The sequence below is a fragment of the Halichondria panicea genome, chromosome 14, assembly GCF_963675165.1.
Source record: "Halichondria panicea chromosome 14, odHalPani1.1, whole genome shotgun sequence".
Classification (NCBI taxonomy): domain Eukaryota; kingdom Metazoa; phylum Porifera; class Demospongiae; order Suberitida; family Halichondriidae; genus Halichondria; species Halichondria panicea.
In genome coordinates, this window is record NC_087390.1 from 4385317 (window position 1) to 4410021 (window position 24705).

At 40.1% G+C, this 24705-nt stretch overlaps 5 protein-coding genes across 7 annotated transcripts in view; 1 reads left to right on the top strand and 4 right to left on the bottom strand.

Annotated features, from left to right (window-relative positions):
- The window catches only part of LOC135347803 (uncharacterized), a gene marked incomplete in the record, with an annotated part of 825189 nt that overhangs the window by 6852 nt on the left and 793632 nt on the right, over positions 1-24705 (bottom strand).
- Positions 114-23387, bottom strand: LOC135347871 (F-box/LRR-repeat protein 4-like). Its single transcript, XM_064545977.1, has 16 exons — positions 23072-23387; positions 21899-21989; positions 21473-21602; positions 20691-20789; positions 19882-19967; positions 13316-13464; positions 13038-13108; positions 4630-4699; positions 4256-4365; positions 3961-4070; positions 3650-3779; positions 2913-3026; positions 2084-2191; positions 1796-1882; positions 1122-1226; positions 114-462 (listed from the first exon to the last, which is right to left on the bottom strand). The coding sequence occupies exons 1-16, from the start codon at positions 23267-23269 to the stop codon at positions 336-338; spliced, it is 1785 nt and encodes a 594-aa protein (XP_064402047.1). The 5' UTR covers positions 23270-23387; the 3' UTR covers positions 114-335.
- On the top strand, positions 4406-12941 carry LOC135347887 (uncharacterized). 3 transcript variants are annotated; one of them, XM_064546000.1, is made up of 21 exons: positions 4409-5566; positions 5666-5811; positions 5859-5965; positions 6021-6110; positions 6172-6286; positions 6334-6407; positions 6443-6552; positions 6603-6701; positions 6750-6835; positions 6874-6974; positions 7020-7172; positions 7225-7344; positions 7404-7554; positions 7612-7725; positions 8053-9929; positions 10105-10437; positions 10590-10929; positions 11234-11332; positions 11742-11858; positions 12130-12186; positions 12250-12941. In XM_064546000.1, exons 15-21 carry the CDS (start codon positions 9879-9881, stop codon positions 12861-12863), a joined length of 1611 nt encoding a protein of 536 aa, XP_064402070.1. In that variant the 5' UTR covers positions 4409-5566; positions 5666-5811; positions 5859-5965; positions 6021-6110; positions 6172-6286; positions 6334-6407; positions 6443-6552; positions 6603-6701; positions 6750-6835; positions 6874-6974; positions 7020-7172; positions 7225-7344; positions 7404-7554; positions 7612-7725; positions 8053-9878; the 3' UTR covers positions 12864-12941. The 3 variants fall into 3 exon arrangements, with proteins under 3 accessions (XP_064402072.1, XP_064402070.1, XP_064402069.1); XM_064545999.1 differs by having other exon boundaries at positions 4410-5566; positions 6021-6125; XM_064546002.1 differs by lacking the exon at positions 6334-6407 and having other exon boundaries at positions 4406-5566; positions 6021-6125.
- LOC135347878 (uncharacterized) lies at positions 13490-16405 on the bottom strand. The gene has a single exon (XM_064545987.1). The coding sequence runs from the start codon at positions 15517-15519 to the stop codon at positions 13834-13836; it is 1686 nt and encodes a 561-aa protein (XP_064402057.1). The 5' UTR covers positions 15520-16405; the 3' UTR covers positions 13490-13833.
- Positions 16481-18876, bottom strand: LOC135347882 (uncharacterized). Its single transcript, XM_064545993.1, has one exon. The coding sequence runs from the start codon at positions 18332-18334 to the stop codon at positions 16664-16666; it is 1671 nt and encodes a 556-aa protein (XP_064402063.1). The 5' UTR covers positions 18335-18876; the 3' UTR covers positions 16481-16663.

Below are 24705 nucleotides of genomic sequence, written 5' to 3' on the forward strand. Positions count from 1 at the left end.
TGCACTGAAATTTGTATAGCGAAGCAGTGCAATAGCATATACCACATCCGGACCAGTAGTTGCACGTCGTTAAGGGCTGAATTGCACGGGCAAGAAATGAAGAATAACTCGAGTAATGGGTAAAAAAACAACAATTAATAATTTATCAGGGTCTGCATGTATTCCACTATCGCCATGCATTCCACAATATTATTGCCATGACGGAACTATAATCATTACACACTATTTTTATGATGGTGGTAAAATCGGAAAATATCTGACAAAACATATTAAAAAGACACTCAATTGCAGCAGCTAAAGTAGCTAGATCGACGTTTAAAAATGGCAAACTGTACTTATTGAAAACTCTTTTTGAAGCACACATTTGGAAATGCTGCACTTAACTCCGTAACAACAGTTTCTGTGATTGCACCGCAAAACGAGACGTCAAAGAAGATCAATTTAGGACAGCTCCTGCAGACGCTGTTCATACGTAGGGGCAATAGAAAGAATAATCAAGAATAATCAATTGCAGTGCGCGTGTAATAATTAATTTTTATAAAGCATCATTCCAATGTGTGTGTGTTACTAACCTCGAGACCAGGCCGATTAAAATATGGCCTGGTCTCTATTGCATGGGTGATAGTGCACATGCACGTGGGTAACTCGTATACTTTATAGTAAACCTTTACCGTAAACTAGTTTGTTTACTAGTTTCTTTCCGTATTAATTTTAACAAACACTGGTCTCCTGTGAAGTTGTGGCTTATGCTCTTCGTTGTCGAGAAGGCTTGCTAGCTAGCTGTGGCCCTCTATGGTGTTGTCGAGAAGGCTTGCACACTAGTCTGAAGCCAGAAGAAGCTCTCATTTGTACAGAAACCAAGTTCAAAACATCACACGACCATCCAACCATCATAGAGGTAGGATGAGAGCCTCTTCTAGTTTCAGACTAGTGTGCAAGCCTTCTCGACAATACCATAGAGGGCCACAGCTAGCTAGCTAGGCTACAAAGCTTCATATACATAGTAGATAGTACATGGGCGTGTATGGACCACGTCTATGATTAATTACACATGCAATATATACCAGGCCGTATTTTAATCGGCCTGGATTCGAGGCTAGTGTGTTACTAATTATAATGACCTCATTAATCCGGTAGAGGACACGTGACTGGTTCCCAGAATATCCAACTGCTCAAGATCACGACAGTTTCTGGCTAAGTTTTCAAGGTCAGCGTCAGACACAGATCTAGAATTAAAAAAATTACAAACGTTACGTTAATGTGATCAATTTATTTCCTCGATTAAAACACCGCGATTTCAACGGGGATTGTATACAGGCCAATAATTATGCAATAAAGTATGCGATATGATAGGCGCTCACATAAATAGCATTAGTTTGTATCACGTTTCCATGCAGTTCTATATGGTTCTAGGGATTTATGGCAGTAAACCCACCAAACCCAATAAGGGCGAGGTGCCCATAAATCCCTATGTTATAATTATATCTTATGTGATTGGTGCAATATTCTACACTGAGCATTTACCCTACTATATGGTAACTCACTTTTAAACCTTGATTTAACTTTTTTTCAAGCCAGACAAAATTATCTACAAGATTTTGTACCGTACGTTGTCTGGGGAAATATCATGCAGAGCTAGGGAATTATCGCAGTTATATACTCTGGGAATATCCTAGCAACTACATGAAAACAGGTAATACATGTACATGTAGCAGGAATGTACTCCTGGTAATAGTTATACAATAATAAATGCTCTTAATTAAAATTGATGTGACTTGTTTGTAATGAACCTTACCGTATTGATGTGAGGAAAAGCTTTTTTAGCTTCTTGCATCCAGAGCACAGGAGATCAGTACAGTCAATGTAGCGAGAGATAGAGTGGCTGTAATTTGCATATACGTATAATGAAGTTTGCTCGTATATAAACAGTAAATGTATAATGCACAGCGGCAGTGGTGGTATGGCGATATAGGGCTGGATTTACATGCGAATGTAATGCCTCATGCAGGACAAGATCTTGGCATGTCTTAAGGTTTTCCCCTTCTGGTATTGGTATCCATAATTATATATACTGCCTGCTTACCACCATCCGATATCGAGCTCCTCCAGATTTGGACAGTTTTCACTGAGACAGACTAGAACTTCTGGAGTAGCAAACCGACACCTCCACAAATCAAGAGACTTCAAGTTCCTGGTTATACGAGTGCAGTCAGATATATAGAGTGTATATACACGGTTTGACAATACCGATCTTTCGTGGAAGCAGAGTAAGTAACCAATTTTGCCAGACACCTATAATTAATATTGCACGAACCACAAGACGATTTTCCACAAAACTAACTACATGCATGGACCTACAGATGGATAAGAAAGTAACAGATCCCCGGAAAGAATAACGAGGCACCCTCTGACCTACGAGCTTATTCCTACACACTTTGATGTATCGTTAGACGTTTTAACTGTACGTCGTTTTTCAGTAGAAGTGTACTGTAGTTGCATGAAATATCTTAATCTAAATCAAATCACTTGCGCTCGCCCCAAACATGCTCCTATAGTGTAGTGTATACTACCAATTGATTAAAAGTCACTGTGCTTATAAGGCTATAAGTATACTGTACAGTGGGTAATTTTCGAGGGGGGGGAGGGGAGACCAAATACGACGATGATTTTACCTGCGAACGAAGCGATCGATCAATAACCACATTTACTGCAGTGCAAGCAGCAACCACGAAATGTAGCCACGAACTGACTAAATATTGCTCAACCATGAGACACATTGGAACTTGACTTGAATATTTCGACCCCCAGAAAATACCCGCAATACGGTAATTATATACATTATACATTTATAAAATGATACAGTAATGCCATATCTATAAACATGTAAGAGGGGTGATAGGTTGCTCACTTACTTGAGCTGTGAAAGGCAGTGAATCAATTTCTTGCTAGCTGTTTCCGTTCGTCCACCAGGTGGCTCAATTAAAGTCACTGCCCCAAGATTAAGGTGCTCCAGCAGAGGACAATGGCTGTAAGGTACGTTTTGTGTGTGAGCATGCATGAGGTCAAAGTTTGTCAATTCCCAAAATCAGTCTTGTGGTAGAGTAATTTGTCCCCACATGCAGCAGCAGTAGCCTCGAGACCGTCAAGTTCCAATGTGCAACTCGTCTAGCTGAGCCAGCGTTTTACAGCATCATAATGATATTCATGGGTAATAAATACACCTTGTGCGAGCAATTATCGGTCCAAGAAATTCCTGGACCAAGTTGCACATTGGAACTTGACCAGCGTTCTTTCAGATAACGAACGGCTGGTCTCGAGGCTACAGTAGCAGAGGAGGTACGTACAACAGGTGAAGCTCAATTATCCTCTGATTGAACTCAGCAATAACTTTAATTGTAAATGGGCGGATAATTAGTGTTCAAATCCGAGACTAATTGCGAGAGCTACACTGCGCTTGTCGTACCTCCACTGGTGAATACAGCACCAGACACAGTCCATTTAACAAATTTAGGTGCGATGGCACTCAGATGAGTGTTTATTATATGCGGCCTTGTACTGAAACAATTATCATTGTCGCAAGAAAATTATCGTGAAGTATCAGAGTTACATAATAATGGTATAGATACAAACATAGTTTTAGGAGGCGCACCTGCTCAGCTCTGATAAGAATTTCTCCGACAATGACATGTTGTACAGGTTTAGCCTTCGAAGTTTTCGTAGCAGATAAACGTTCATCAGATCTTCTGTATCCAACTTGGTGCAGCGATGAAGATCCAATTCTACATCACATACAAACGTCATGGCAAAAACCGACTATTATCGTAAAACATCCTATAACTATACATTAATTTTATCAAGACAAAATAATCTGTTCCTACATTACCGAACACCCCTTTTAGTGATAAATTCGCAATACACAATCAGACTAGTTAGGAAGTGATCTCGATCTCTATACTTCACCTTCGAGCTCAGTGCAAACATTCCTGATTGTTTTCATGGCATGCTTTCCCACATACAGACAACATGCCAGTCTCAGAGTGACCAACTGACTACCACACTTTTCCAGGAAACTATAGACAGTGTGAATGACAATTACAACAGGATAGAGTTAGTGCCTCGATCATAGCCAGACAACAAAGATAATCATGTCAAACATAAACGTTAATTCTTTTGCTCATGCTTGTACATTAATTTAATACTAATGACGATGATCATAACATTTGTGACATAATTATAAGCAACTCAGAGCTCTTACTTGCACAGTGCCCCCTCTGTGACCTGTTTACCTCCTCCCGTCCATGACAAGCTGATCCTCTTTATGAGGGAGCAGCGGTTAGTTAGACCCTCCAAAGTCGAGTCATCCACCTGTGTACAACCATGCATGCAAAAACTTAAGGTGTAAACAATTAATTTTCACAGAATTCCTAGTTTTGAGAGCTGCTTTTTGTTTTATATCATATTCTTATGTCACAATTCATAAATTCCCTTTTTTTACCACAGTGCACTCCGTATTATACAATCATGAACTTTTACTATACACCATTAATTTGCTAAGACTGTGCAAAAGTACACCAGTGCATGTGCATGGGAGTTACATTCCCCCAAAAAACGTCTTTCTAGTTTACGTACAGTATTCCAATGTGACTGTAAGTCCACCTCTTGATACAGATGAGGATCATAAGCGTTTTTGAACAGCAACCTGTAGGTAACCAATGATTGTGCAAGATGTATAGTGAGTATATTTTGAGGGTATAAATGTTCGTGGTTTTCGTGGATTAAGCACGTACCATGAACATTTCTAACCGCTGATTTAATATCGCATGCATGCATTCTACAAAAAGGCTGCCATTCCATGAAAATCAAATCCACGAAAATGTATACCCTTGAAATATACTCATTATATGGTCAGATTCTCAATCACTATACGCTACTAAATCTTTGCAACACATGAATAAAAGTGTTGAGCACTGTGATTCCTTAACATGGGAAATGCTCCCACATTCAAACGAGCATGCGCAGTATAAAAGGGGGCTGGGCAGTCCAGAAAATGGACGCATATAATTATAAAAAATGGTGGAAACGCACGCTTATACTCTGGGAGCTATATATAGAGCTCTGTGAAGCTATATATATAGCGCTCTGGGAGGTACTTAGACTATATTTAGATCTAAGTCAGCAACCAGACACGTGTACGAGTAGTTTGCGCTATGGCAAGTCAAAGAAATCGTTTCAGACATTCTCTAGTTGTCAATTTTGACAATCAAGCAGCTAAGGCTGCATTCAAGACAAGGGCTGAGCATGCATGCTCTGTGCTTTCTCCTGCTGGACAGCCAACCCTGGTTTGATGTCAGCCATGTTTGACCTGGTTGAGCAGCTGATGCCCCAAGCAGCTAAGGCTGCATTCAAGACAAGGGCTGAGCATGCATGCTCTGTGCTTTCTCCTGCTGGACAGCCAACCCTGGTTTGATGTCAGCCATGTTTGACCTGGTTGAGCAGCTGATGCCCGCGCCTTACGCGGGTAGTCTTAGTGTAGTTCCTGCAAGACAGTCTTTCAACAAAGACAGTGGTAAGTTACTGTTTGTAGCAAGTAGATGTAAATAATATACACTGGCTGCTAGTGGGCACAGGCCTTTGTCTTTAATATAGCTACTATTTGTAAATACAGGCATCTATACTGGTAATATTAGACCAGATGATGAAGCTGCATTCCTCACTGAGAGGACGTGTCTGGCTGATTTGTTGGAGGGGTTGAAGACATCTTGTTCGTGTGGCTTATCTGTCAACCCTTGGACAGTAGGATCACTTGTTCAGGTACGTGTAGCTAGAATTATATATACAAATATTATCTTCTATAATAGAAGGGCCATGTCCTGAGGCTGAAGTTCTCGTGCCGCAGATGCCATGTCGCTGAGAGAACGTGGTCCAGCTCCAGAGTGTTTGGAGCGCGTTACTTGTTGAACCAAAAGTAAGTTTCTCACATTATACCAAACATAAAATCATTTACATGTGTATTTAGTTAGAATGGTTCACAGTCTCACCTGTGCTGGTGTGCTGCCAGTCTAGTACATCAAACTCTTTAAGTTTGCGGGAATCGGCCATGTTGGACATGGGTACATGAACAAAAGGTACGAAGAAAAATTTTGTTGAAATTACTGATTGCACTGTATGCAGTGTACTACGCCAGTGGATACTCTGATATAGTGGGCAGGATGGCAGACGCGAGGAGAGCATGAATGCTGCAGTGGATGAAGTGAAGGCCCTGCCAGCTTATGCCGAGAATGGAGAGGTAAGAAGGAATACGATTTTAGTAAAAGTATGTTTTTGTCTTGTTAGTGGGTCATTACTGACGCCAGGCATGACTCCACTGCTAATGCCTACCACACTACTGTGCCTTGTCTCACTGGAAGGTACATACGATTGTGTTTACCTACTTTCTTCCTAGCACCAAGAAGATAGTTGGGATATCTACAGTGTCTCGAACAGACCACGGTGTTGCTCAGACACGAGAATTGCAGTGCACTAAGATTGCTGTGCCACAGGCAATTGCTCGTGGTATGGCACCTTTTTGTGTATGTACTATGCTAATCAGTATTGTAATTCAGGTCTGAATATTGTAGAAGTAGCGCATGACATGCAGCATCAAGTGTCTCGTTACGTGACCTCTGATCTGGGACTGAAGAACTCCTTTGATACATGGCATGGTAAGTATTAGTAATAATAAAGTACACTGTTCAGAACTGTTTTATCAGGGACCAAGAATTTGTCAAAGTGTCTGTTACTCAGGGTCAAGTTAGAGACAAGGAACTGACATGGTTTCCTGAGCTGGTTGACAAGCGTATGTTATGTGTAATGGTTGTTTTCAGTGTTCTTTAGGAAAGAGTATAAAGGTGCATCTATACTGGGCTATAAAGAATTGTGATGGTGATGGCCAGAAGCTTCGTAGTCTGATAGAAAATATCGCTATGCACTATCAGGTAAAGTAATGTAATAATAATAATTATTACACTAGTAATTTTTAGGACAACCACCTTGAATGCCACCCTTCATCGACTTGTCATCTCCCTCACTACGCTCCTGGCAAGGATCTGCTGACTGACCCGGCTACTGTCCAGCAGCTGGAGAAACATTTGAAGGACTCTTACATCTATCGCTTCCCAGAGTCCTTTTGTAGGGTATGTTCATTGAGTATGACTATAACGTACTTAGACTGTGTGCTGTATATAGTGTCGTGATATGTATTGGGTGGAAAGTTTCAACCACCAGCTTCTCTGCTACATCTCAAAGAGGATCCACTACTCTACCAGGGTTTTCTCTATGAGAATGAACTTGGCTGTGTTGGACTGGGTAAGGTTACTACTTTCCCTGACAATTTGATATTAATAATTATATGCACAATTATTCAGAATGAGAACGTGGGACGAGAGCACACAAGCGAGCGCAAGTTGAAAGACCTTCGGCAATTTGACCGCAGAACAGCCATGAAAGCTCTCGTCAAGAAAACGCATCAGTTTGCTTATGGACCACCTACGTTACAAAGAACATGACGAGCTTGGAGTAAGTCAACATATCCATATCTAGTGATCAGTACAATACTTATTGCTATTGTTGTAGTTTTCTTGATGAAGATGATGGCGATGATTCTGATATTTTAGAAGATGGGGAGATTGTACCTGATTTAAACAGTGATGACGAGGGTAATGATCCTGGCTGTGTGGGACCAGATGTGTGAGTATATTGGTATAACGTACTTCTGTTTCGCTAACCCCCTTTTAGCCAGTCATACGTCATCCTATGTTTATCATTAATTTTACATACAATTAATAATGAGTCTGTTTGTACTAAAATTAATCTTCTATATTATCGTCTGTAGTGTCGTATTCAATACTGGCGTCAAATGTACTTATGTATAATCCCTATAATGTCCGTCATCTGTAGGATAGCGTCTTCGAATTTCCTGCATGTATACACTTGAGTAATTTAATGCCATGAATTTTTTTTTTCTTACTTCAATTACACAGCGTGGCATGATGTCTCTCCTGTCATCCCTTGCAGTGCGCAGCTCCTTTGCTCGTACTCCTCGTCCTGCCACACCCCAAGCGTGTTCAGACACCTCCAAAACAGCTTGTAGGCCCTGTGTCGCTTCTCTGCATTGGCTGGATGTGGGTCACATGATCCCTTCAAAAACGTTGGAGGCTGTTGAACGACGCACGGGGCACAGAAACAGTGTGGACAGTGGTTTTGAGCCCTCTGTGGACGGGCACATTATGCTGTAGTGTCTCGTAACCACGAGGAAGATCGCGCACACTCACATCTGCTGAAAGAAAGCGATAATAATTGGCTAAGTTGTACACGTATTGTGATAATTATGGTCACTTACCTTGCCTTTCTTCCAGATCAATTTCATTCTCTGGTCTAACCACCCTCTCCCAAACGATCTCTGCCCTAAACCCTCTTGTTGGCTGGTGATCACGAATGAATTTGTTCAATTCTGAGATGAAAACTTGAGGAGGAATATCGTCGTATTCAACTCTAACCTGGAACAAAACTGTGTATAGCTTCATATTGTTTGTATTGGTCTTACTTTTATGGTTTTTGCAGCCATAGTAAGCGCTAGCAAAGATAATATCTCTGTGGATAGTATAGCTAGCTGTGTATGCAAGTCTTGCGGCACAATTTGAAATTGTAATCACTTCCTTCCGGACTGCCCAGCCCCCTTTTATACACGGGAGCGCGGCGTGCTATCGCGCTTTGATATCTGACGCATGCTCGTTAAGTAGTAAAACAGACCACAGTGCTTAAACAAAATCCATACAAGGAATGCGTAACGCTGTACGCTTTTACTGGTGTGTTGCAAAGATTCTGCAAACTCCAGTACTACATACACCATTTGGGGCCTTTGTATGCAAGATTACCTATAATGAAATTTAATATACAATGCACTCTCCAAATAGCGGACACTTTGACTCAGAGCATACATGTGGTTGGCAATCCAAAACCTCTCAAGGAAGATCATGCACCACCTCTTTAGGCTGTTGTCTTATATGGAGGTGATTCCACTGTACCACAGCAATTTCTAGCATATGTACACAGTAGTGTATGATTTCATTAAGTTGTACAGTTGTATAAATTTGTGTTCTTAGCAAAATGTACAAATTAAATTGTGTGCACTCAAATCCAAATTGTACAAATTTGTACATGTTTTTTCTCCTTAGAACTACTTCAAACACATGCAGATTATTATGCTTTGAGGCGTAGCCCCACGGTGTGTGTGTCTTGTCTGTGTTGAAATTAAGCACACTATTTTCTTTTTTTTCTTAACATGTTACTGATCTCAACCGTGCCTCGAGCTGTGTCTGCTATTTGGGGCGTGTATCACCAGAAATTTGGAATGGTATCAGACACACCTTACGGTGACTGACATACAAAAACACATAACAAAAAAGAAATTTGATACACATGCTACAGAAATAGCATATGCTTTGGTGTGTGGGCTTTGAAGTTCATTGAGCCCAAGATCAAGTTACAGCAATAATTACAAAAAATTGATGCTCGAAACTATAATTAGTGTGGTCAAAACAAAAAATTCCTCTATTACATTGAAGTATCAGATATAAGTCATATGAGGATGTGATATTTTATTGCAGGCATCTAATCAAGCAACTTCAAAGAGCCATATGGTACCATACTTGGCTAGAGACAGACATAAAACTGTTGCAACTCAATCCAGAATATGGAATTTTAACAATGAAGCCATGTCTATGCATGACACCATAACAAGTAGTAGCAATTACACACCACCAGTAGTGCTCTTGAGTTTAGTTCTAGTACTGAGCTTGTTTTAGTTACACAGTCAACAGTGTGTACATAAGTCGAGTAAAATGATTTACAAAGTGAACTATCTGACACTGATCATCGCAGCAGTCACTGTGGTACGTAAATGCAATGTGTACTTATGCTAGAAAGATGCTTATACAAAACTATGCTGCTCCAAATAGACTCAATCATGAAGCCCTTCGCCAAACTTGAATATCGAATATGATAATCATATGTGTGACTGTACCTAACACTCAGTGAATTACTAATTGTTGGCTTCGATCCTTACAGGGCATCATCCAGGCTGACTACATTTTCGAAGTCCAGTTTCACTCATACAAAAACCCAACACAAAGATCTCAAGCTAACAATGGTTGCTGTGATGCCAACAGCCAGTTAGAATGCCGTAGTGCTTGCGACACCTATTTGTACATTTGTTTGACGCAGGCTTCAAACATGCAAGTAAGTGTTCCGGCAATTTCCCAAGAGTGTCCATTTGGGTTCCTACAGACTGACCTTCTTGTTAATAGAAATGGAGACAATGTTGTATTCAGTGAAGGAGGTAGCTTGGATGTCAGTGGGAATACTAACCCTTCCAACTTTCAGAGCCAAGGACCATGGCTGGTGAGTATTCACATAATACATAGAGCTTTCAATATTATTATAGTGTCGATCTACATGTAGCTCATAGTTGAACCGTAAGATATTTTCCATTATTTTTTGGCTTCCATGTATCGGATCATGTCAATATTTTGCTCAATAACACGACTTTACAGGGCACAATACAGCTGATAATTCAGTCGTATGATCGCGACACTGGAAATGATGACTACATTGACATTGAGTTTATTAACCTGATTGACTTAGATGTTGAGGCAGCTACTTTCACACAGAGTAAACTATACATTGGAACATTTCAGTTATCGACGTACGAATTGAGTTTTCGAGTAAATTGTGCTCAGAACTACTACTGTAGTGATTGCAATACATTCTGCATAAGTAGGAATGATTCTTTCGGTCACTACTACTGCAAACAAGATGGAAGTATAGAGTGCTTCCAAGGCTATATGGATCCTTCTACAAACTGCACACAGTGTAAAACATCTGAAGGATGCTGTAAGTTATCAACTATAGCCTTGATGTATCATGCAGGGTTGGAACAACTTCCAGTGGGTTCTGATTGCTCTTGTTTTATTCCAGGGCCTTTTGGTCATAATTGATCTGAAACATGATGCACCAGCACCTAAACATATCAGTATGGGCCTCAAATTTGCGCACAGCCCTATAAACATAAATTTGATCCCATACTTGATGTCCTATAATTAATTATCCAATTGCTGTAATAGTAAATAGTGGCCATAATAAGTTCAGTTTTCCCGTCATCAATATAAAAGCCATAGTAACTTTGTATTCCCTACAGTGTCAGTGGGAGGATACTGCACAGAGCCATATGAATGCCTGTGCTTGGAGGGCTACTTCGGAGAAAACTGTACAGTAGCTACTGGGAACCACTTCACAGGTACACAGTCTAACACACATTCCTGTAAATGTACGCAGTGTCACGTGTAGTAGAGGAAAAAATCATTCAGTATAGTATACAGATTACTGTGCTGCAATAATTATGCCACCTTTGTAATACTATATGCATGCACATGGATGGTAATCAGTGACATGGACACTGTACAGTCTCAATGTAATAAATCAGGCATATAGCGGGTAATTTTCGTGGGGCAAAATATTCGTTATTTTCGTGGGCAAGCTGACCGCCACGAAAATTTCCCCCACGAAAACGTAGGCATGGTTTACCATAATGCATGTAATCAATGAATTCAAACGAATTTGTTTACTCACAAAAATCACCGTGTTCTATAGTTACATTTTTTACCCCTGAAAATGACCCACTATACGGTATATCGTTTTTCTCACAGAGCTGACAGGTGCTATAGCCGGTAGCACTGTAACTGTGTTATTCCTGTTAATTGCAAGTCTGGGAGTTGTTCTCTGTACAGTGGTGGTATACAAAAAGAAAAAGCAATCTATCTCAAGTAAGTATACGTACATACAATGCAGTCTTTAAAATTGTATGGGTGCAATGAACAATATCTTTACTTTGAACAGCTCTACATTTATATGGTTTACAATTCTTCTTCTGGAGCACCTACGTATTCTTATATGTAGGTGCTTCAGATTCTACAATGCATTACTTTAAAAACTGAGTACATAATTATGACCAAGAGGTATCTAAAATACATGTACCATGTGTATATAATACTGAAAGTAAAATGCTAAAGTTTAGGGATTGATATTTTTTGATAGACATGGGAGAAGGAGGGTTTCAAGAGAATGCTACCTACATTGATTTCATACAAAGAGGTGAGAATAAAGCAAGTTTCTTTGGGATAAATTTGTGAACAACCATATTATTCTTTTGCACAGACAGCTTGAATAGAAGCGTTGAGCTAGTGATTTCATCAGGATCAAACTATTCACTGGACCCACCTCCTACTGGACATATCAAAAAGCTTGCAGTATCCCATAATGAGACATATCAGGACCCACATTATATTGGAAGTAATCACCCTACCCACAGTGAAAATATTATCGCTTTATCGGACACTGATTCAAGCATGTCATTACAAAGAGCTCGCTCTTCAAATATCGAGCAAATTACTACAACAGTTGATGATCAGGATTTATCTCTTGAAGAAATGCCAATGAAGAGAAACAACAGCTATAGAATGTTAGACATTGAGGCCCTAGCAGGAAACTCTGAAGGAGGACAGGATAGCATTTACAGCTACCCCAAATTGAAACCGACACATACTCAACTACAAGATCATGGGTACACGACTATTGGTACGAAAACGAATAGCAATTCTGACTCATATTCAAAAATCGAGCTGTCAAACATGTACGAGAATATTTCAAGTGAAGATAACATGATGCATAATGAAATGTACGGGGCTTCAATGAGATCAGAAGAAAGCTCTGTAACTGGTTTGTTTGACCCATATATGAACGATAGAGAAAATGTTACTCCTCATAAGTAGACATATCATATATCATGTAGGGCAGAAATGTGTAGGAGAAGACCAATAAAAAGCCATGATAGTTATATGTAACTTTCACCATGCAAATGTTCAATTTTAAAAGATTCTTTTAGTGCCCCTTGGAAGGGCGATATAAATCATAATTATTAACATGGAGTATGGCAATGAACTTACGAGCATGTTTGTGCCACTCTCGATAAAGACACTACATCCAAATAGCTGAAGATGTACTGAATGATCTCATCCTGTATATGAAGGGAAAAGTAACAGTTATGTAATTAAACGCAACACATATGCAGCGCTAACCATGTATAAATTGTGACAGGGGATTTCCACAAAATATTACACCACTGCATGTTTGTGTATACTACTGTAATACCAGTCAACCCATTACGCTTGGAGTATATCATTTTTAAAATACCTACTTTGCATGATCATCAGTTCGTACTTACAGAGAGGGTTCCAAAGTACCCCCATTTCTCAAATTCCTCATCTTCGCTGTTAATGGAGGTCTGTCTGTCTGCAAGTGACAACTGGCGCATCAGACGAGCAGTCACGTCAACTTGGAAACCCTCGGCACGATCCACTCTCGTTCGGGAATCTGCAAATAATTATATAAACGTCAGAATGACACACATATACAGGAAAATATATAAAAGACGGGCATTAAGCATAGAATCTGTATTCAAGTATTTTTCATAATGTTGTCATAACTTTGTCATACTTCACTGAAATTTAGAGTTTCATAATCTATTATACCATTGGATAATAAAATACAAGTTATACTTACAAGCAACAAATACTACATGCAGGCGTATGGTAGGGCAAACAACAATGAATCGAGTATTATTATGAAGCACTAGTCCAGTACAGCAGCTGTACATGTGTATAACAATTACTCAAATTAAAAGTTAACTTCGATTAAACATGTAACACAAGTGTAAATAATTATTGAATACAGAACGGAATTCTAGTTATTAATGCATGGAGTGTATTCATTCGGATTAATTAAACGATCTGGAACACTGTTCTCATCTGTCAAAATCTGACTTTTCGAGACCTTCGTGAAGATATGAAATCGGCAACATTTGATGAATGAGGCAATAAATGTCCACGAAACATAGCACACAAAGTAAGCAAAGGGTGCACAAATAGAAATGTATGGCACCACCTTCGATATATTATTATATGCACGGATGTAGACGAATATACCCACTGTAAGGCCAAACAGTAACCATGCAAAGGAGTCAAGTGTGTTGTATTTGTCAATTCGATATGGGCGCAGGGCAGCAACTACTGCAGACATTATGCAAGCTATAACTTGATACACCAGAGAATAGTATATTTGATTGATTGAAAATACCAGCACAATCCTCAACAGAAGGTAAAGTCCAGCAAACCAGCGATAGTCTCTTGTACCTGGGGTAGTGCCGTTCTTGAAACAGCCCTGAAGTATGTTAGCCATCTCGTGAAGTAAGGTACACCTGATTCTACAAAAGTGAAGACATCTCTGGAAGATACGAATTTGGTAGAACAAGATAAAAATTGTTGGGAGAAAAACCATGGTAACAAGAACAAAAATAGAAACACCAAAATAAGCAGCATAGTGGCTATTTGAGCTCACGCCATGGCCATGAATACTTGCGTTGTAGAACAGTGTATATGTTTGGTTACCATATTTATCAAAAACAGGCACTGTCTGAAGAAGATACAGTGAAATAGAACTAAATTTACAGTAAGAAAGTAGTATAAAAGTAGCAAATGCATTCATAACAGATCCTTTCAACTCCCAACTCCTACGACACCGTGCAAAACACTTACGAAACGGTTTCCAACAAACCACCAATATCTTGCATCCTTTGTCATGTATGGTTATGCACAAGTACACAGCAACAGTGAATAAGATCGGGTAAAGCGCTACAAGGTATTCCAATGCCAACACAGTGAGCATACTCATATCAGAACTGATACAAAATGATGGAATTAGAAAAGTGAAAAAGTCCAAACTGAAAATACCATAGATGCTGGCAACAAAATCTAAAAGGATGTTATAGGAACCATTGGCAAAAGAAATAGGATTGTTGCTGATGATAGTGTTGACAATTTGGGCCGCAATTACAAATGCGTTCAAAGCAGGAGATGCTACATTAATATGGAAAGCAATGACCAGCACACAAAACCCTGTCGATGGAATGATAAACCTGACAAAGAAGAGAATCCATCCATAAGGATAAACCAAACACTCTTTACACTCTCTGTAGTACGAGAAGACAGCTGGTCCCAGTCCTGGTTTGCACTGACTACACAGTACCCCAGTGCGATTCAGAGGCCCACACATCACCTCATTCAGTTTAGAAACATTAGATGGCATCGTACGAAACTGGCCAAATGAAGAGTTTCTACCAGTATACGGACATTGACCAAAGTATTCGATATCTTGATCGCTGTCATAAGTGAGGCAATGACCATCAATTATGTGTACAGTCATTGTATTCGGTAATTGAGAGCATTCAAGTAAATTTTTCACCTGTACTCCACACTTACACTCATCTGAGCCAGCTGTCTTATGAAACCAAGTGGGACAACATCTACTTCTCACCGTCGTCAACAGCAATGTACAAAATAGAACTATAACGTGTCTCATAAAGAAAATCATAACACTTACTCTTTGCCACACAAAATATTAATCGGCTTAGGTGCAACTCTAAAACAGCACTAAAACATCCAATCAAAGTTTGCACTACTACTATAAAGGAATAACCTGCCAGAATCATTATCTTACTTTTAGTTTCAATCAAAACAACCACACAAAATATTAATTGGCTTAGTTGCACTCAAAAAAGCACTCACACTAAAAAAGCACTCACACTAAAACAGCACTAAAACATCCTACTATTATATAAAGGAATAACCTGTCCAGAATCATTATCAGTTTCAATCAAAACAACCCACACAATCTTACTACCGTATAGAAGGTAATTTTCATGGAGCAAAATATTCGTGGTTTTCGTGGTTGAAGGTCTGACCATGAATATTTTACCTACGAATGAAGCGACCTTGCCTACCTTTACATGCAGTGCAAGCAGCAACCACGAAAATAATTACCCACGAAAATGTCTCAATAATTATTGCTGAACACAAATATTTTGTCCCCCGAAAATTACCCGCTATACGGTACTAGGGATACACTGGAGTGCAAACCTCGCTATGCTTGCGCATGTTTAATACACATAGGAATAATTTATAGCAGATTTGTATAATGCTTACAAAACTCTCTGGCTCTGAACTTGTCTATGGCCTAATCTGGACCTAATAATCGTCACATAAGAAAGCTAGGTCTATGTGCATTCAATCTGGTAAAGACGTCTAATGGTCGACACACAAGAAAGCTAGATTTAAGTTCGACCGTCCAGGCTCCGGTTTAGCCACTCCTGGCTGTTGCTGGGGTCTAAGACTGTGAGTCGATGTCCCCCAAGACTCCACGCCAAGTATCAAAGCCTACATGTTCACCAGAGTCCAGGTAGAGCTCCTTTTGCCTCGACGTCAACCACCACCACCACCACCACCGCCACCGCCATGGAAAATCTTGATAGGATCCGAACATAACCTTGCTTCGCTCGGAATAACTATTAAACTTGCGTACCATAGAGTATAAGAACGTAATGATTAAGCTGAAAACAGTATATAACCTTTATCTTGATCTACAAAAAAAAACTCAATTATATATCTACTACTCAACTGAGACAAGAAACCAGTATTGCACAATACTACTGCCTGATTGTTACGTACTTTATAAGAATTTAATGCACAGGAGGAATTAATGGAGTGTACTCGTTAGGATTCACGATACGATCGGGAAGCTGATTGTCATCTTGCTCAGGGGCAGTCCTCTTCTTGCACTGTGATCGACACCACTTGTATGCTGACACAGCAATAATCCACACAAACAGGCAGACAGAATACAGTAGTGGAACGCACACAACAATATACATCATTCCATTCCAAATAATGTTGCCAGTCCTCGCTAGATTGAAGACATAGAATGAAGTTGCAAACAAAAACAATAGCCAAAAAAATACGTCAAGATTGTTACCCCACTCTAACCTGTACGGCCGTAGTGCAGCCACTATTACAGACATTGCACCAGATAAAAGTAGGTACACAAGAAGATGATACTGTTGGTTGATGAAGAATATTATCAATAATCGTAGAAGAAAGTAGAGTCCAGCAAACCAGCGATAGTCTCTTGTACCTGGGGTAGTGCCATTCTTGAAACAGCCCTGAAGTATGTTAGCCATCTCGTGCAGTAAGGTACACCTGATTCTACAATAGTGAAGACATCTCTGGACAGTCCGAAACTGGTAGAACAAGAGGAAAAAAGCTGGCAATGTGATCATTACACCTACAAACAAGGCAAGGGCTTGATAGTGTTTGTATTCAATGGAATGTGTGTCATAATTTGCATCAAAATAAAGAACATCTCTGATATTTCTGGTATCCCCAAACACATAATGCATAGGAATTCGTTGGGAAAGGCGAAGTGAGATGGTACAAAATTTGCAATAGGAGAGTAGGATGAAAGTAGAAAACGCATTAATGACTGATCCTTTCAATCCCCAGGGTCTCCATACCACCTTCACAAAACATTTGTGGAATGGCCGCCAACATACTACTAGCACTCTGCACCCACTGTCATGTGCTACAATAACTGAATATACAGCTGCTGTGAAGAGGATCGGGTATAGCGCCACTAGATACTCCAACGCAAGGATAGCCGGCATGCTTATTTCTTCACTGATGCAAAACGAAGGTATAAGATTATTGAAGAAATCAAGGCTGAGAAAGCCATACAAATCAATAACGAAACTGCTGAATGAATAGGAACTAGCCTGGCCTGCAATGAATGGGTTATTGCTGACAATGTTATTGAGTAATTGAACTGCTATTAACAATCCATTACAGTATGGAGATGCCACATTGATTCTAAAAGCAATAACGACTATGCAAAACAACGTAAGAGAGACAAAGAGCCTCACAAAGAAAAGAATCCATCCATAAGGATAATCCAAACACTCTTTACACTCTCTGTAGTACGAGAAGACAGCTGGTCCCAGTCCTGGTTTGCACTGACTACACAGTACCCCAGTGCGATTCAGAGGCCCACACATCACCTCATTTAGTTGAGACACATTTTGAGGAAGAGTAAAAAAGGTGAGCAAGGGAGCATTGGCATTATACGGGCAATCTCCGAAAATTTCAGTGCCATCGTCACTAATTGTCAGACAAAATCCTGAAAATATTGAAACATTTTTCGACAACGGATCACAGTTTAACCTGCTGAGCTGAACTTCACAAACGCAGTTTCCTGGTTCAAGCTCTTTAAACCATGTTGGACAGCTATGACTGGCAGCTACAGAAACTAAATGAATTGCGATGAGAAACAAAATAATCTTTAATTGCCTTAGGGTCATCTTACTATCTGTTGAGGTATACACTGCTAGCTCACTGAAACACCACGGCTTATCCTTTTCAGGTATATTTAAACAGCTCAAATCAAGTCGAAAGAAAAACTTGTGACATAGGTTTACATATCTAATGTTTCAAATTTCAAAGCCAGTTATTGGAGGGGGCCTACACCTAATGTTTCCAGAAGTACACAAAATTATGTCTTAAAAGTGAAATGAGGGTGGCTATATTTGCATTCATGATGCTTGTATACAAACAGAGTAAGGTGCTTTGAACTTCCATATACGATTAAAGTACTTCAAAAGACCAGAATGTCTTCATTTTGCAGTTGGGAAATTTCCTTGCAAACTTTTTGCTGATACTAGTTTTAATTTAATAATCACTCGCTACCTACATGTGTACACGCATGAAAATAACCAGAACACGCCAGAAAAAGCTGTTAGTAAGGAATGATACCCTCAGAGAAACAGCATGAATACGATACCATTACTAGAATGTTTTGCGAACATCAAACATATGCGAACTTTACAGGTATTGATCACTTTGCAAAGCAAAACCTAAAAGTAACTAGTGTTCAAGCTGGCGCTGTGCTAATGCCTCTCGCCATGTTTTTGCTTTCGCTCAAAAGTATTAGAGTGTTATATTAGTTTCTATAATGAATTTTATATTAAAGTTAGCTTACCTATATAAAGTCACTGAGAAGAAAAGACTTATTTACATGCATCTATTGTTGTTATTTATTGTATTATGTGGCTTACCAGGACCTCAAGAAAGAAGAAAATTGATTCTTCCAGGATCTGTAGTTCAGTGTATATAATATCAGACCTGTGTACATGCATATTGTTATCTATATTGTTATATGGTAGTGTTTTGTGGCTTACCAGGCCCTCAAGACAAAGATGATTCTGCCAGGAGGATCTGGATCTGGATCTTGGTTTCTCACACGTGGGGAATGAGCGCGCATGCGCATTACATCCACAGGAATAATAAAGGGTGTGTCCAAACAGATCAATGGCTACTGCTAGCTAGCTGTTTTAACAGATATTTTCTGAGTCTTGTAGCTAACAAAAAGCTAGCGCTTTAGTGCAAGGCTAACTCATATGTTGAATAGAAAGTATGTGCGGACAGATGATGCTATGAAAGATTCTGAAGAGACTGCAACAGCCTTCAATGTGAGTCAAACTAGCCATAACTCGAGAAAGAAGCTTTAGTTTGCTAATCCACGAATCAAAATCCAAGAGAACGTGGCTAGAAGCCTATAGAAGCTGTTAGTTTTCGTCGCATTGCAACCGTTGAGCAGTTACAGCTGGAACAGACACACAGACACACAGACACACACACACACACACAGTCAGCTTTACCGTATCCCTCGTGCGGCTACGCCTCGAGGCATAATTACACAAGATCTTTGACAGATTGCACATTTTTCTGTTGATTTGGCTCATTTGCAAGGTTTTTCACCAGCAAAATATGTAGAGCAATAGGTAACTCCATGCATAATTATACATGTACAATGTACACATCAATTTCCTCTCCTAACAAATGAACACACCTCCTGGATCTTCTCCCACCATCTCTACCGCGTCCAGTTCGGTGTAGTAGTCACACTCTTCACTGTTGAACTCCAGTCTAAGCAGACTGTATGCATAGAAAACAAACTTAAACTAGAGCACTGAAGTACAAACCCTCGGCTGGTGACATGATTATAAAGAAACCAGAGTAGTGATATAATGCAGTGCATGTAGCGTGTATGGCAACTCAAGAGCAATAAAACTAAACCAGATTGGAGACGCATGTGCATGATAAAACATTTGAGAACAGTGGTACATGAGACATGCATTGTGAAAACCTGGAGTCGTAGAGAAGTATGGCTCCTGAGTCAGTCAACAACCAGTCACAATTCTAGCTTTCTACTTTAGTGACCCTATTCCATTGTTCCTGGTACGGGATCACTTCAGCTGCAAATACGTAGTCTGCCACGTGTAGCTAGTTAGGCTGCCAACGTGCAAGTTCAAGCTTCTTAGCTTTTGCTCGACAAAGAAGCTTTAACATCTAAACCAAGATAATGTTGTGTGAAGGCTATCCATGCTGTAAACGCAGTGCTGTGGCATCCAGGTGAGTAGAAAAGGCTATCACAAACAAACAAACAAACAAACAAACAGACTACTATACCCGTGGCCGTGCCTCGGGTAATAATTATTATTATTACGGGAAAAATACTGCCGCATGTTTAAATATTGATCATTTCACAGTACGAGCGGTAGTCCTTTATTACTAACATGCAGCACAGTATTGCAGTAAGAAATTTCTAAACCATACATGCACATAATAAATAAGTTCAGCAAATCACAGTGAACGTACTTGGTTGGAAAATCAATCTTCCTTATGGGTGGAGAAAAGATTCGAGATTGTTTAGGCACGGCTGAGCACTGAGGAGGTCCATCCCACAAGGTGATCCATCTGTACCAACACAACTTCATGAATTAGACAGAGCTAGAGCTAAAAATACAGTCTGTGGGTTATCCTGAGGATGTGAGTTACCCCTACAGCTTACACAGTGTAAATGTGACCTATACATCTACATGTACCCGATGTCCTCAACCAAGTCCTAACTCAACACAAGCACAATTCAATCGAAGAAATCAAGACTGTTAAGGCTACCATACAACAGGCAACTTTCAGGCAATTCATTGTCTACAATGGTCTCGTATATGTTACAAATTGCCTACAATCTATTGCATGCAAATTGTTGCCTGACACTACCCATGTTGTCATAATTATCTGAACACATATCGAAATGGTCATTTGTGAGTGGCAGAGGTAGTGAACTGATCAATGTGTTAGAAGAGAGACCCTGCGTTTACAATATAAAGTTCATTTTCCGTTCCAAATGACTCTATTTTAATGATTTCCCCTCCTTTTCCCCCTTAGTGTCGCAACCAGTAGAACAGAGCTAATAGCTAGCCAAGCACCATTTTTAAGGTCAGGGTACAAGTATTGTATGCAACGAGTTGCTTGCGAGTTGCTTGAAAATTTGCAGGCAATTCGTTGCTTACAACCCATTGTAGGCAACGAATTGTCTGAAAATTGCCTGGTAAATGGTAGCCTTAATTATAGATACGTCAAGTGTACTGTGTACTTACTTCACTTCACCGGGATTGTGCTTGTCCTTCGGGTCAGAATTGCAGGCCAGAATTCTTACCACAGCTCCAGGGTTGTATGTCTCGTAGACATTGATTGCAGACGGAATCAACTTCATGGAGTATCGCAACTCTGCAATCATAATGTTCACAAGTTAATTAAGTGATTAATTGGATGACAGTAAACTCTGCAGTCATTGCTAAAATTATACAAGGCTACCGTATAGCGGGTATTAGATCACCGGTAATTTTTGCAGTAAGACTTTTAGTGCTTGCGGATTTAACTAACAGCTTTTGGCTTTTGGCTAATATTCGTGGGTACAAACATGCTTAATCTGCGAAAAACACGAATGTTTGTATGCCTTTGAAATAATTATACCCGCTATATGGTATACAGATGATTCAGATTGCACTAGTGGATTTGCTCACCTACAAAATCAATACTCCTAAAGTTTTCTGATGTCTTTCTCAGTGTCTTTGGAACAGAAGGACATTTTTTCCACCATGTGCCATAGGTACGCTGGGGTAGAGGCCAAGAATGACATTTATTGTGCAGCAAACTCACTGTAAGCTATAATTATTGCATGGACGATAATTATTGAGCACATTAGACTGCAGCTCTGCTTGAAAGAGCACTATATCAACGAGTGCTGCAAGCTGCACTGTGCTAATGCCTCTCGCCATGTTTTGCTTTCGCTTAAAAAGGTAATTATAGTTTGCTTTTTACGTTATTTTGTTGTACGTAATGTTACGTTATTATTGTTGATTGCAATTTTTGACAATGAATTCCACACAGGTTGCTAGTCAATTAGAGGTGGGCTGTACCACTCTTCCAACTACATATACATGTATTACAAGAGTGTATAATCCAGTCACTGTAGATTAAGGTCATCAGTTCTACTACTTATGTAACAAGTAACATTGTCTTACTGTGGCGCCCCCTTAAAATATCCCCCAAAACATTATTCCCTAGTGAATTTTGTCCATTTTCCCCCTCCATAAATGGTTTTAGATGCCTGTGTTTATGGTGGTCAATAACTGAAAATAAGAGTCCAACATGGGCTACTCATCAGTCTACATTATCCACTAAGCATGACATTGTACTCGGCTACCATAATTTTTAAGCATAATACTTTACTTCCATGTCTCATTTTACTGGGTGTGGTCAGTCATTAGCAAGTACTATAGTGTAGTGGCTCACAGAATAGTTAGACGTGTTATAAATTGCTAAGGAGATAATTATGATGTCTCGAAGAAACACAAGTTTCTTATTTCGAGTGAGTTACCCAGCAAAAAATAGGACGAAACGAGGTCTCTGTGTAGAACTAATGTTAAATGGTCACGCGTGCACCACTTCCGTTTCTAATCCCTCTCTTCCTTAATTATCTATGATGTAAGTGAATTAGGTAGCTTGAGCAGTTCAAAATAAGTCTTCTTGCTCCAACAGCATTGACAGGGGACATACCACGGTGGGCGATATTCCCTAGTGAATTTCGTCCAGGGAGATACAAGCCACGCCCCTCTTGCACTGGCAATTAACTCGGCATAGCGCATACAGGTAATTCTATTATAGATTGTATCATACATACACACAAACATTACCAGCACAAGTGCCTCTTGAAAATCTCCATACTTGTCGTAGATTCTTGGTTCTCCAGCAAGGTTTGCAGCAGTGTAGCTCTGTGTGTTTGAGGACCCATACTGGCTGGAGAAGTTGATCACCACTTCAGAAAACTGCTTTTTGATTTCTGGATGAGTCTTATCAGAAGCACGTCGAGAAAATCCCCAGCGACTAAACATTGTAATAATGTTGGAGCTTTTAGTGTACTCAATCAAGCTCGAGGATTATATCTACGGTGTATTGTCCTTTGATCCATATTCAATGTTGAGAGGAGTGCCACACCCCTCGCCTTGTGGCCAGACCACAATAATTATATTAATATGCCCCTTTGGCTTCATTACATTCTTGCAAGCCGGTAGATTCGCAAGCCACTCCCTTTTGTCTGATTGGACAGGGGCTTTTCTCCCGCCCCCGTCCAATCAGAGAAAAGGGAGGGGCTTGCGAGTCAGGCCGCACTTCCCACTTCACTTAGGGAAGTGCCGCTCTTCCTCGAAGATTGTTTACCTGGCCCTTGTGAAGGAGGCTAGTCTGGCCATAGATGGTAGAAGAGGAAGAGGGATTGGTAACGGAAGTACTCTCATGTAACATCCGCGTTACCCGCGGTTTAATCGAGGCTGTGTCAACAAGCTAAAGCTGTAGATGGGCGTGGTCCGGCTAGGCCAAGCTGATGGCTTATTTCTACACACAGTGTATAATATACCACAAGCATATATGCTCAGTCTGTGCAACTCACTCATATTTAAAGGTCTATGCCTATTTTAGCAGTTATAACCAGCACGCTTACACGTTTTAGCAATACAAGACTATAAATAGCAGCTGTTTGCCTAAATTTAAAACTAATACTGGAATGTCCCTTTTTACTGGGTGTGGTCAGTCATTAGCAAGTACACAACACATGGCTCACAGACTGGGCGTGTTATAAATTGCTGAAAAAGATCTGGATTATGTCTGGAGAAAACACAATTTTCTTATTTTGAGCGAGTTACCCGGCAAAATAGCCTCGTTTATAGGGCGTAACGCGGATAGTTTTCGAGGTTTTACTGCAGATTCATGTCACGTGAACTGCTTCCGTTACCAATCCCTCTTCCTCTTCTATCTATATGGTCTGGCTTGCGAGACTATCAGAGACTATTAAAGCGCATCAAAATGGCTATAAAACAAGATGGCTAATCAGGTACGTCTGTTTAGGTGCAGAATATAGACAGTGTACTGTTAATAATAGATCTGACGATAGTCTAACTGTTGTACAAACTTTTGTGTGTACTGCAGTGGCATAGGATCCACGGCACAAGGGCCGGCTGGAGCCCCGGGGGCCCCAGCCCCTCTAATACTGGTTTTTCAGCTGTTAATAGTAAACCATATAAGAGCGGAGCCCCCCCGGCCCCTTTGGCTTACATTACATTTTGTTTTCTCGCTATACCCATAGGCATAGATACATGTACAGGAGGGATTGAAAACGAAGGTACCCTCGAGTAACGTCTGCTTTACCCCGCGATAGTCTGGGGGCCAGGTCTTTTCTCATAGGGGGAGGGGGAAGAGGAGAAAGAGGTCTGGAGACTCTTGCAGCACTTCCGTGTGCTCTTGGAATGTCAATTAGTTAGAGACTTGAAGGTTA